At 35.4% G+C, this 14,324-nt stretch overlaps 1 protein-coding gene across 1 annotated transcript in view; it reads left to right on the top strand.

The window, feature by feature from the left end:
- The window catches only part of ADAM22 (ADAM metallopeptidase domain 22), a 166,158-nt gene extending 157,948 nt beyond the window's left edge, over window positions 1-8,210 (top strand). Inside the window, exons 30-31 of the mRNA XM_029283186.1 lie at window positions 7,524-7,647; window positions 8,190-8,210. Coding sequence (XP_029139019.1) covers window positions 7,524-7,647; window positions 8,190-8,210 — 145 coding nt within the window. The remainder of the gene's footprint in view (window positions 1-7,523; window positions 7,648-8,189) is intronic.
- The last annotated feature ends 6,114 nt before the right edge of the window (window positions 8,211-14,324 follow it).

Raw genomic sequence — 14,324 nt, 5'->3', positions numbered from 1 at the left:
TACAAAAGTGCATTCGTGTTCCTAACCGATATACATCTAATCTCGTCACAAGCAGTCCATATACATTTATTCATACATATTATAAACCTCGTGGGACATTGTACATTCTTGCTTTATTTCCTGCTCAATATTGAACCATTTGCTGAGTATACCATTTATGTTTTATTCCTTCATAAACTGCTCGTTGCATTCTGCAACCAACTATCAATCATGCCTTGAGGTCCTGAGTAAAAAGAAATACATACACCTAAATTAACCCTATATTCATGCAAAATGTTCATTAACACACATTACACTTTTCTTTCTCACACTGATACAGAGATAACTGTCATGATGCATAAAAGAGAAAATTTCCTTAAACTTCCTCTGTCCATAATGTTATGGGGAATTAATAGTCAAAACTTTTCTTTCTTTTTATTTGTCTGACATCTGATGGCTTTCTTATAGTTTCGCACAGAATAGATGACATAATAAGCTTTTACTTGTTCCTTTAATCTATCTTGTTTTTATTTCTCCTCGATTACTTTCAAGTAAATAACTTAACTTGAAACACATCTTGGTTTTATGACTGGGATTTCTGCATAAATGTTACTGAAACCAAAAGTCTATGAAATGAGAAAGATTGATAATTCTCATAAAAGTAAAATTCCAGAATATGAAAATGAATGTATTTAAAAACAGATGTTCTAATCTAAGAAAGATCAGTAGAAAATTTAGAAAAGTTAGGATTTGCCATTAGTTCGCTCTTAATCAGTAGATTTCTAGATAAATAGAAAGGCTGAGGTTCTGAGCATTAGTCATAGTTTGGAAGAATAAAGTCCCTTCTTTTCTCCAATAAATTAGGAAAACAGCTTGATAGGATGAAATCCACATTGTGAATTGCCCTGAGTCCTTTTGTTTTGTATTTAACTGAATGCAAATATTCCAATGCAGGGAAAGTAACTTTTCTGAATATAACTGAAGACAATTGTTTTAAGTATTCCTATATTTTGAAAACATGAAAACACTGCGGTCTTTACTATTCAGAAATTTGCTCATGCAAATGTTTGAAGCTACCGTAATAACCAGAAGATATAGATTTCTATCATCTCCAGCAGTCACAATTACTATTATCTTGCCCTAGTCCTCAAGAGAAAAGAGTTCTCCCTTGAGGACAGGAAGGACAAATACCTATACAGGGGTTCATTAAAGGGGAAAAAAAACACCTAGGTTATATGGAATACATGATGTTCTTTCAAATACTTTTATAAACTGAAGAAGGTGAGGTTAGTATATTTTTCTGTTTAGATCTTTTCTAATAAAAATGATAGAAAGAGAGCAATAATGCTACCTGCTTAACTATTCTGAGTGACAGAGAGGATTATGCACCATAAGATAAGGTTCAGATTGATATACTGATATACTTATTTTCAGTATTTATTTATTTATTTGATTAATACTGCCTCCCATCTCCCATACAGGCTGGAGAATCATATGTGGCCTTCAGCATAGCCAGGAAATGGGCTCTGTCATACATCCAGGGACCCAGACACAGTGGACACAAGCACAGAAATAGGCCTTCAAGGCCTTACAGAAGGTCAGCAGGATGAGGGGCAATCTGAGTTTTGATGGTGAGGAACCAGAGGGCAGGAACCACAGCAGAAAAAAACTTTTCTTTAAAGCCCTGCCAGCCAACATTTCTTGGCCAATAGTATCCACAACATGTTTCTCCTGTTGGGTTGGACAGGTAAAAAAAAAATCAGGAAGAGAATGCTCTATAAATAATCTAATCCCAGGATATTAGGGACTCATTTTAAAAAGTGACTATCAGCACCTTGAATTGCACCTGGAGGGAAACTGGTAGCCAATGCAGCTAACACAGCAATGGTGTCACGTGCCATCATTAACTCCCTGTGCCACCTCATTCCACATCAACTGAAGCTTCCAAGTGCTCTTCAAGGGTAGCCTAATATAGAGTATGCTACAATAGTCCAAAGAGGCAATTTCAAGAGCATAAAAGACTGTGAGTAGGACACTCTCGTCTATGAATAATGGCAACTGATGCTCAACACAAAGCTTGCAAAAGTCTTCTTTGGCACCACTGCCACTTACTCTTTCAGCAGGAGCCATGAGTCCAAAAGGATTTCCAGACTGTGCACTAGTTCTGTCTGAGACAGTGCTTCTCATCCAGAAGTAAAGATGAAAAATCCTCAAAACCAAAGCCACCCATTTGGGTTGAATTGAATCTTTTTGTAGGCGCCCACAGCCACTAGGCACTGAGATAATTTTTCACAGCGTCACTCAGATGGCCAGGTAGAGATATAAAGTCCTGTATTATCAGCATGTTAATGATACATCACCCCAAATTGTTGGATAACCTTTCATATAGATATTAAACAGAAGGGCAGAAAGACCAAACCCTGCAGCACCCCACAAAGTAGGGGCTGAGAGCTAGATTTCTCCTCCCTATCAATACCAACTGGAAGTGACCCTGGAAGAATGAGAATAATCAGCATAACATTAAATAACCCATCCCCAACTTGGAGCTGATTCAGAAGGATATCATGATCTTTGAAAGCCACCAAGAGGTCAAGAAGAGTGAGGATGAATGCACTACCCTGCCAGAAGTCATTAAAGAGTGTGATCAATTTAATCTCAGTGCCAAAGTTAAGCGTCTGGATGAAAGAGGTCTATATAATCAGCATCCCTTGAAGCTGCAGGACAACTATCTTCCCTAAAAGGGAAAAGATTGGAAACTGGGTGAAAATGTCCAAAATGGCCTGTTCCAACAATGTTCCTTTGAAGAAGAGATGGTGGGAGCACCCTGTCATTTAAAGAAAAATTAACCACTGCTACACCCAGCCACTTGTCTTTCTCCCAAGTAGCCTTGATCACCCTGGAGGAATATGGATCCAATGCAGTACTGACAGTCACAAGAAACCTTTCCAAATCCTCAAGCCCAATAAGATCAAAATCCCTGCAGATAATAGAGCTAGGCTCAGCTGTTATCACCTCCAAAGGATTTGCTTCAAGGTCAGAATCTAACTTAGAATAGATCTGGTCAATTTTATCTGTCAAATGTCAAGTGAGCCCAGAAGCGCTGTATTAACCCAAAACAAGGTCTCTAGATGGCTATTCGTGTATTCAATAAGGGTGGAAAAATGCATTTTGCCTCCCTTACTGCCACAAGATAAGCCCCCTATAGCTCATGTTTGATCAGATCTAATCATTTGCTGTGGGTATCTTCATTCCTACTTTATATCTCTTCATTCCTCCATAAATCAGGGGAAGTTCTGGGCCTGATCTAATCTAGAGTCAGGCTGTCCTCTCATTCTAGGGCTTTGGTCAGACCATGAAAAGGCATGTGATCAATCCAATTGGATTTGTTACTCATCTGGGTTGGATTGATCTAATAGGTCCAGCTCCTGCATTGGAGTGGAGTATCTGCGACCTGTAGGTTACCTGGAGAACGATGTTCGACCATGAGAGCAGAGAAACTACTAATTCACCCAAATCCAGATTATATCAGATTGATAGAAGAATCAGTCGGGTATACAATTGTTATGCATTGGATCTTAAATGATTTGGGAAATGACAAAATTGTCATCATGGCCAGGAACTCACAAGCTATCTCTAACCCTCCATGAAGAATAGGCAAATTAAAGTCCCCAAGACCAGAAGCCTATCCAGAGAGTCATTGAGTTCAGATAGGGAGATTGCTATGCAGCAAGAAAGTTGATATACTATGTGCTCTTATAGGACCAAGAACTGGGGATAAATTGTTGAACAAGTAAGTTTAAACATAGTAGTAAGGTTATTGGAAATCTTAGCAAATTTACTGGGATAAGCAGTTGTAGCCTCTATGGTGGTCTAAAATGACCTCCTGAGCAATCTATTTGGGAAATGGCATTGTTTCAAGTCTAATGTTATTTTGTGCAAGATGCTTTGTGTGTGCATATATGATGCAATAGTAGACAAAACCAATAACATAGATCAGTCTGCCAACCCAAAGTTTTTCAGATGTGCTAGACGTCTGATCTTAGAACTGGCCAGTTCTGAAAATTGAAATCCAAAGTATTTGAAGGGTAATTATTTGAGGGAAGAACTAGACTGGGTTGATGAACTATGTCTGTGGGCACTTCAAATGGCAAATTTATTAATTTAGCTCTTCACTTATTACCATTTCTTTCTAAATTTGATTTCTAATGATGATTTCTCTCATCTAATCTAAGCATTGAAACACAACCAAACTAGAGAATTTAGCATTCTCAATAAATCTTGCTACATCAATATCATTTAAACAATGTCTTTTCCCCTCAGATATGTTGCATTGAGTTAGTGTTAGTCAATATTAAATCAGTGTTCCAGAGCAATAGATATTTTAATACAATTGTATAAATATGTAAAACTATTTAAAGGAAAGCAGTTACATGATTGCAGGATTCACAATACCTAAATCATGGATAGTCTGCTTTATGGCTGCTAGTTATTTTGAACTGTAACTGTCATACTCCCTTGTTTTAATCACTTTAGCAGGCTTGATGCAAATACAAGTCTACCTGGAGGCATCAGATCACTGATCTTTGATTGCGTGTTTACAGAAGTGCTTGGCTAACTTCATGAAAAATAAAATGGCCCACAGTCACTAACTTTGATTCTTCTTTTATTGTTTCACGATTGAGGCAATGATTGAAGATGTTCATTGGACTTGGTAGAGACACCTGTGCCTGAATAGGTTCTGAGATCGCAACAAATGGATAGCATACCTGTATGAATTAATAATAAAACAAAAGTCCTTATCTGATGTCTACCTGCCTGACAGCCATTCTCTGCATTTGATATTTCATCCAAGTAACATGATACCTGCGATCAGCTGAATTTTTGGCTTTTATATTTTTCCCCATAGTAATAATTTTTGTTTTGAAAAAAATAGCATCAGCAGCCATGAAATTATACTACTCTACAAAAACAGTACTGTAACTTAATAGTTGTATTTTTGAGTTTAGTATAGGTTTTTTCCCCCAACCTGATTGCCTCTGCATGTGGAAGGATTACAATTTTAAATATAGTATGGACTGGAAATTCTTGGGAGTTGTAGCTCTCACACATTAGATGAGAATTAGTTTGAGAATGGTTGAGAATTATAGGAAAACTAGAGTACAGGTTTTAAATTTTCTTACATATAATTAAAATGCAGGGTTTTCTAGAGTTCCTTTCCTGTGTTACTGATGTGAAGGCCCCCATTGTCACGTGAAGGCTGTGTTGCTGCTCTGACATTAGGCTACCTTTATAAACAACTGCATTTTACTAATATCAGAGCTATAACACAGCCTCTATGAAATACAGTTTGTAAATATGGCCTAATGTTAGAGCAGCTGTTTATATCTAAGAGTTTCATATGGTCATGGTAGCTAGCTTTAGTGATATTTGATCATGCAGACTCTCTCCAGAGAAGAAGCCCCATCTTATAAAATAGAGTGTTATAAATAATTGCACCAAATAAGCAGAAGTAGGATGTTGCAGAAACTTTAGGCCTGGAATTCAAAAGCATGGTCCCATGCCTCTTTTAATGTAGTTAAGGACTGGTGCAGAAATAATATTTGCACAGGATTTGGTTCCTTTGATTCTGAGATCAATCATTCCTGATCTTTTGAGTAAAAGTGAAAAGCTTTTATTGACTTAGAAAAAATAGAATGCCTTATATGTGACGCAAATGTTGACTTGCTACTGCTTATCTGATCCACCTTGCCCAGAAATGCTCTTTCAGTCCATTTGTTTATTCTCCCCTCCGTCCTACCCCCAACGCCTTCAGACATCAAGTTTGGCTGGAACTACAGCATATTAAATTATGCTTGCATGTGTACTGATTGAGCACTTTGCCTTGGTTTCTTCATAATTTACCATTCTAACTTTTAAACTGCATGCCTGTGTCTATATTTTTGTTTTATATACGTGATGATAAATGGATCTGCTCTGTTGATTCTAAACTTGAGCTGCAGCTCTGTGCACATATAGTTTGGAAATGTGAAATGAGAGATGGACTTTTAAAACATGGTGTTTAAGATCTGGGCTAGTTAAAACACGGTGTTTAAGATCTGGGCTAGTTAATTCTCTCTCACCTGTCCCTAACCTGAAATTGCCCTAATGCATTAGAGTGTATCACGATTCTCAGCTAACTGAGTCAGAGATTTATCAGGTGGGAAACATGGGAGTTATAACCCAAAATATATGGAAATTACCTAGTTTTAAAAGTCTGAGGTACATTGATGTAGATACAGGTAGTCTTTGACTTACGAGCAGTCGCTTAGTGACTGTTCAAAGTTAAGATCTACCTGAAAAAGGGAACTTAAAATCCAAATCCAGAGTTCTGACAGTCACTTTTTGCCTTTCCAGCTACACAACTCACTTTGGGTGTTTGGCAACACAGCCATATTTATGGCTGTTTGTAGCATTCCGTAGTCACATTACTGTGTTTTACAATGGTTTTATTGAAAACCAGATCTCTGTTTTTTGGGAAAACCATACCCCTTGCGATCAATGGGTTCACTTAACAAATACTGCAAAAAACTAAAATCAGGTCAATCACATGATGACCCATTTTATAACTGTTACAACTTACGACCACAATGGGTCGGCTGCATTATGGTTGTAAATCAAGGACTACCTGTACACAATGCTATCAGTATAAATCACATTGGGGTAGATCACAAGTGGAAAACCTGCAGCCCAGGATCACATGTACCTAAGTCTTCTCTTTGCAGCTTTTGAGAACCTCTTGACCATGGCTGATGCAAGCCAAGTGCATCGTTTCTGATCCTTTAGAAATGGGAAAGAAAATATTGTTGTGGAAGCCCTAAAACAAAACAAAAACCTAAAAGCTTTCTTGCCACATACATAATGTGGCTTCACCTTCTTTGGCTCTGTTAATACATCCTCTCAAATGTTGAACGAGGCACTCAGCCACTAGAAGGCTGACTGTCCCTAATGTCACTGATCTCTTCAGTAATTTTTTTGTACTTTCTCAAGCTACTCCAAAATATGTAAAGCAATCATATATATGGCTTCAGCAAATCCATATTGATTTATAAGGTAGACCAGTATTATTTTTTTTACCTGAGTGAAAGAATACTTGCTTGAAGCCATCCGATGTGAGGCAAAGTGTGAGGTAAAATTAGTTATAGCTACACTTCTTAACAATAATACAAACTAACATTGGCTTGTTTTGCTTTCATTTCTGTAAATGATGTCAGCATAATAATTTTTCCTTATCATTTGATGGCAAAAATGGTAAGAAATTACATCAGCTTCATGTTGCTTCATGGCTGAGAAAGGGCCGGGTCCTCTCGGAGCTGGCACTAATATGAACCAAATGTTCTCAAGAAATGTGTTGGAGACAGTACTTTCCCCAAACGATGGCTTAGAAGCCTTTAGTTCTCCTTGTAGAATGAAATGATTTAACTGAGATTCTTAGCAAAGCTTTCAGTCAGTTGCAATTTCTGGTGTCCCAAGACATTTTGTGTCTCTTTTCTGTCTCTGTCCTCCAGGACTCTTTCCCCTGCAAAGTCCCCCTCATCATCTACTGGCTCCATTGCTTCCAGTAGAAAGTATCCATATCCCATGCCTCCACTGCCTGATGAGGAGAAGAAGGCCCACAGAGCTAGTGCCAGGGTATGCTTGACTTTTTCTTTGGTTTTGGAAGAGCTATCTGTTTGGGCACAGGTAAGAGGTCTTTGGTCTATGATTTGGCTGAAATTGAAACATGGATCAGCTGAGTATTTTAAAAATAGAAAAGTGGGAATGGGCAAGCAAAGGCCTACAGTCACTGCAGTCCTCTAGAGAACATTAGAACATCAGGCACTTAATTAACCCTTCTAGAAATAGGACTACCCCATTCCTGTTGATGCAAATAGTGAGATCAATAAGAGAAGATGGGTCTGACCCACTGCGTTTCTTAGCCCTCTCCACTATTGGCAACATCCTTTTACAGGCATATTTGGGGGGTACTGCCAAACAAGAAAGAAAAAAACTACCATAAATCCCATTTCTTAGAAATCTTTTTTTGTGTTGCATTACCATCTGTCTGGAAAGAGGCAGAGGTTGCAATTCCACTGTCCTGAAAACTATCACACTGCTGCAGGCTTTCCTATTGCATAAGGAACAGATAGAAACTACTGTCCTACAATTAGGCATTCTCTTTTTTCTTTTTACAGCTATGGGAGACATCCATTTAAGTATTTAGCTTTCACCTGAGCTGTCACCAGAACAATTTACTTCAAATTTTATATAAATTCAGCATCACTGAATCACTGAACATTCATCTGCTCAGCAGACAACTTGATGGAACAAAGATACAGATAGTCACAGGATAAGCAAGTTCTCCCATTGAAGGAAGACACTGAATTTTCTACAGTTGATTGAAATTTTGTGAATTACAAATAAAGATATTAACCTGGTATAGACAGAGCTGAACATGCTAAGATACTGTGCATGATGTCAGATATTATATAGACATTCAGATACTGCTTTTGAAGTCCCAATGGTGTTTTTTTCTCCTGGTCTAACATGTCCCCAAATATCTAAAAGAGAGTGATTCAGAATTTGGTACATAATCATTTATGCTGTGTGCATGAACCTCTGTTTGCCACTATCCATGTGTAAGGGGTTACTCATTTTACTGTAGAGTTAGCATGCAGGAATAAGATGTTTTTTTTCCACAGCTGGGTTCTAAAAAGACAAAATATTTTGACAACAGCTTCAATAAGAAAACAGTGATTTTTTTTAACCTGTTACAATTACATTCTCAGCAAAAAACTATCTGCAGACAGTTGTGAAATATGAGCACTGTAGTTAGGTTTTTGCCTGAAGAGCGTGCTACAAAACTTAGGAGTCAAGTTAGATATTTCATGGCAGGTTCATGAATATAGCTTAGCTGCATGCAAAGGTCTCAGGTTCAATTTCATCTGCCAATAGGTACAGAATAATTTGTTGAAAAACCAGGAAAGCATTAACAGCCTCTGTTAATAATAGTGAGATAGATGGACCAATAGCCTAGTTGGATATAAGGTATGTATTATATCTGGCATTAAAAAAAACAGCACTGCAGGAGGAAAAGTTGGCAATTACATTTTTTTTTCAAAACTGGTTTCCTATCAAAATTATCCAGCCCTTCTATCTCATTCGTCTAAATGCCATTCTAAATTAAACTTTGCCTCATGTTCCAGGAAAAACTAGCATAAAGGATCTAGAATGTCTCTAAAATTTTGAGAACACAGTTTTCCCCCCCTCTTCCTATTAAAATCAATTGAATTAATTGATTCAATTGAATCAATTGATTCAAATGCAACCCATTTTTTTTTACCTATTTGGAGAATCAGCCATTAATGTGAAGTTGGTCAAAATGTTGTATCTGCTGTACATATTAAATACCTACTTTTTGAAATCTACACATCTTAACCACCCAGTTCAGTTTCACTTTTTAACCAAGTAATCATATAATACTGTGTAAGCTTGTACATGTTTTGGCCAAATAAGAAATGTTCAAATGCTTGACTGAATGACCAGAGACCATTCATCTGTGTGCAGTTGTATAATAATATGCTTTTCTGCTGGAATGACTGGAGGATTCTCATAATTTCTATTTTGGATAGGATAAAGGAGAATAATGTACAATAGGAGTCATCAGAATGCAACATTTTTGTGAAGCTCCTACAAACTAAGCATTGTGGGAGGCTATCAGTTTTTCATAGAAGAATGGTTATCCTCGCTGTTGGAGTTTCAGATAATATGAGACATACAATAGAAAAAGAAAAAAATAGTCAAAGATGTATACAGAAATTTTTTTTTGAATACCCCAAGCAGGATTTCAAAGCCCTCTTGCTAATTTCACATCCAAATTATGGTGAGTTAAAATAATTACGATTGTCCATATGTGTTTGGTATGGAGTTCTTTTCACCAGCTGCTTATAAGCAAGATTTAGATATGAAGCTTTGGGATAGTAGAATTCGTAACACATGTATGTTGGATCTAAGCATTATTTAGCAACTGTGTGTTCTGCTTTAATATTCTATTACGGAGGAGTTTTTGGGGAAAATAATTGCCTTATCATGCCATAATGGAAGGACAATATTGGATGAAATTGTATGGACAGGATCTAAGGGGTCTGCCTAATGGTTCTTGCAAAATCTTGACATTAAAAGCATTCTTAGGCATTTAGTATAATTTAATATTTGACAGTATTTGGATAGGAATGTCATTTGTTTTTCTGAACCTTCTACCTCTTTCACATAATTCTTTCTGTATGTGAAGTGCCATATATGGCCTTCTGTCATGTAACTGGACTTACTGTAGGAAATTACACTTTTTTGACAATGTCAGTTCTACAATGAGAAAAGGTTCTACTCTAAAGATACTTTCAACTGTAAATTATGTAAAACTTTAAAGGTATTATATTTATACAACTTTGCCAGTTATATTTGTACAAAACTGGCTTTGCAGTCATAGCAGTCTCTAGAAAGTGGCATAAGGTTTTGGTAAGTATTTTGATTTGTACTAAACAGGAACAAAGATGCATAAAGGAAATTCATGCATAAGAGAATGTCTAAAAGATTATAAAAGAATATATATAAATGTTTAATTTTGCAGATATATAATGTGAGGCAGGGACTTGAAGGATGACTGCTGAGTTAGGCCCGGTGAAGTTTACTTACCATTATAAGTCTTTTTCTTTAGTTTCATTGACTGCGCTCCCTTCCCACTCAAAGGCAAAAGGCTCTCCTGACAAGTTAAAGGAAAGCTGTAGTAGAGATCATCTTCCCCGTCACTTTTTGTTCTTGCTAATTTTTAGAAATTTAACATGTGCCTTTTTGGATCTTTGGCTTGATGTAAGTCCATGTGTTGTTAGAAAATGGCATTGTTGCTGTCTTCCATTTAAATTACTAAGACAAAGGAAGTGGGTTTTTTCCTTCCCTTTTCCTTTTCAGACAGAACTGAATGTAATGTGAGAACTGAGATGATTGTAGATTGTTCACCAAGAAAATAATCATCCTCTGCAGTTAATTTGTAGGCATTGTCATTGACCATGGCTAACATTTGTTAATACTTAATAATTTTAATGTAAAATGAAATATAATTTTAATAAACTGGCATTTATTTCTATGGTCTAGTGCAGGATTTCTCTGCTTACAAGCTTGAGTTGTCTTGGCGTATAAAAAAAATGATGGATGCCAATCGGCAAAAGTGTCAGTAAATCCAAGACAACGAAAGTTGGCAAATGAATTTTGAGTTCCAAGCTACTGTTCAGATAAAATGCTAGGATGGATGTTTCTTCTAATTCCTCCTTACTTCTGTTGCTGGTGTATTTTAAGTTTTGTGTTTATGAAAAGAACATATCTACCTTCAAGATTTTCACTTGTGTTTCAAAACATAAAAGTTCAATAATGGCTGTTTCCACAGAATGGGTTGTATCCAAGGTGTAATGCCAAGAGAAAAAAAATGCAGGGTAGTTGATCTGCTAACAATGACATGATGTACCACAAGTGTACCTGAAATAACTGCCACAGACATTATTTAACAACAAAATTATAATAAATGCTGGATTTTATACAAGCAGTAGATGCTTTGTGCTATCAGATCACTGGATACAACCCACTGTTCTTTTTTCGTAAACAAAACTCTTGGTCATGAAAATTTAATGCCTTTTCCTTTCACCTTTTTTTAAATAATTAATATCTTGGTATGATGTGGTTGATAAGTATTTCAACAGTTTTCAACTTTGTTTCGCTGTATAACCAAGGAAATGTGTAGATTAAAGAAAATAAGAACATTGTTTCAACAATTGCTTCCAAACTATAGTTGTGTGTTAGTAGTTCTATAGCAAGGCAACAGTACAGAATGGTTTGAATCAAAGAAAAAACAACAGAATATATTATCTGGGAATAAGTGTGAATTATGGAGGTATCAGGAAATATATGTTTTAAATCATCCCAAAGGTACTTTTTCAAGAAGCATCTGCCTCTTGAAAGAGCACATTTGGGACAAACAAGACTTGGATGACTGAGAATCTCCATAGATATCTTTTTTAAAGGATATTTTGGCACAATTTACTTGAACAATCAAAGCAGTCATAAAGAAATAGATTTCAATTATCATAATTCCTAGTCAGTATATGCATGGTGATGTTGAAGTTGGTATAATTTATAAGTGTCAATTGAAACTAATACTCAAAATGACCATTAATACCTGGGAAATCAGTCCATTACAACTAGACCTCAAAATAAATCAGTTTCAAGTAAAAAAAAATGCTGAGTATAAAAAAAACTTTCAGAGCTTTATAATTGGATTTCTGTCCTCATAACTTTGCTTAAAAACAAAAACAGGATCACTTTTTCATTTTATCTAAAATATTGTCTTAGTTTCAAAGTGAATTTTGGATGTGTTTATAATAGCTACTAATTATTTTTGTGCTATTTAAAAGGCATCAGCAATTCCACATGATGTGTAAACCTGGTTTAAAATGACTTTATCTGGTAGCATTTGCAGTAATTTATTAATTTTTGGAGTCTCTCACCAGGTTTGCTAAGTATATCAGTCTTTAACCTTATAAAACAATTTGTTCTAATCTTCAGTTTGAATGAAACAAAGCTTTTGTAAAACTTATTTTGAAATCCAAAAAGAAATCTAACATAAGCTATTTGAAAGTAAAAAAAAAAAGAGATAAATTAATAATGTAAGTGGGAAGCATTACACAAAAAAAGAAAACAGGCTAGTATGGGACAGTCTTCCCTACATCATTTTGACAATCAGGCAGGAGAAGATGGCACAGTGGAATTTAACAAATAGATTTGTAAATCTTATTTAAATTACAAGTGTGAAAATTAAAATAAAATATCCCTCTGGTCTTTATAAATTAGAAAAATGGCCATAGAAGTATTTTTTTAAAGCCTTAGAGGCCTTATGACCTTACATATTCAAATTTTTGAAGATATATTTTTTACGAACTATTTGGAAACACTTGTAAATATGCTTTACTGCCCTTTGGATGCTTAGTGGTGCTAAGTAATAACTGTAAAATATCACAGTTGTAATTCTGCAAATCCTAAGGTATCACATATCTTACTATGATACAATAATGCTGACTTGTCTAAATATTGAGAATATATATGTACTAGGGCATATGGTCTGGTGCTTATTAAACTATAAATCTTTAAGCAAAAATGTACCACTGAGTTATCTGGACACTGCTCACCATTCTAACATTATATGGAAGTGTGCTGGCAATTTATTTTAATTTTAACTATTAATTGTTGTGGTTTTTTTAATATAATTACTACCATATTGTAAATCTGTCATTAAAGCATTGTCAACATAAATACTTCAACATAGTCGGTGAAAAATATAGAAATTGGATTATTGATGTAGTGTTTTTGTGTTGGTTATATAGTTCAAATAATTAAAATTATCCCATGTGTAAAAAGCTGTATTTACCACTGGATATTGTTTCTATAATAGCAACTAACCATGTGTTTCTTGAAACATTAAATTTTGTCAATTCCAATGCAAAACTCTCTTCTTTTTATCACTGCAGTGCTGAACAATTTTGTTGTTGTATCAAAATTTATAAAGCCAGCTTTCCTGTAACTGGACAAAATAATTTTTTAAATAAAGTTATAACCTGGGGATATCAAAACTTGCATATTTCAATCACCATAGAATTCCTAACTATTAAAATATCTAATGCAAAGTAATTACATTGTTAGTAATGTATCATTATGTCAATAAAAGAATGCGTTTCAAATCATGGCAACTGTACTTTAAAATGTTTAATTATTATGGTGTTTATCAATGACTATTATTTTTAAGGTTTGTAGGCTGATAAAATCCTGTCAATTCTCTAATATCCAAAATGGATTCATTACTACTAAAAAAAGGATCACAACAAGGCTCTTTAAAAAAATAAAAAATCCAGGGGTGCTTTGCAAGACACAAGGGAGAGCTGAAAGAAGACCACTACTGATATGTCTAATTAGATACTTTTCAGAAATAAGCAAATATGTTGTATTGTAAATCTGAAAAAGATGAGCCAATGGGCCTGGAAGAATTAAATTATAAACAAAAATTATAGCATTGAGCATTTTAATTTACAAAATATAGAAAAGGAATATCCTCAAGTTGGCACTATTTAGCTTACCTTATAATTTCCAAATAATAAACCTAAGAATTTAGATGGATGATCACCTGTAGTCTAGTGATAATCTTAAAGGTAATCTATTCTGTACTGTTCCTAAAAAACTGAAAGGACATAGAAGTATACTCTCTTGGTGCAGAAGGAACATAGCAGATGACATAG

The sequence above is a fragment of the Protobothrops mucrosquamatus genome, unplaced genomic scaffold, assembly GCF_001527695.2.
Source record: "Protobothrops mucrosquamatus isolate PMUCROS unplaced genomic scaffold, P.Mucros_1.0 scaffold33, whole genome shotgun sequence".
Lineage (NCBI taxonomy): Eukaryota > Metazoa > Chordata > Lepidosauria > Squamata > Viperidae > Protobothrops > Protobothrops mucrosquamatus.
The sequence above is the reverse complement of the archived record's forward strand: the minus strand, read 5'-3'. Positions and strand labels throughout refer to the sequence as shown.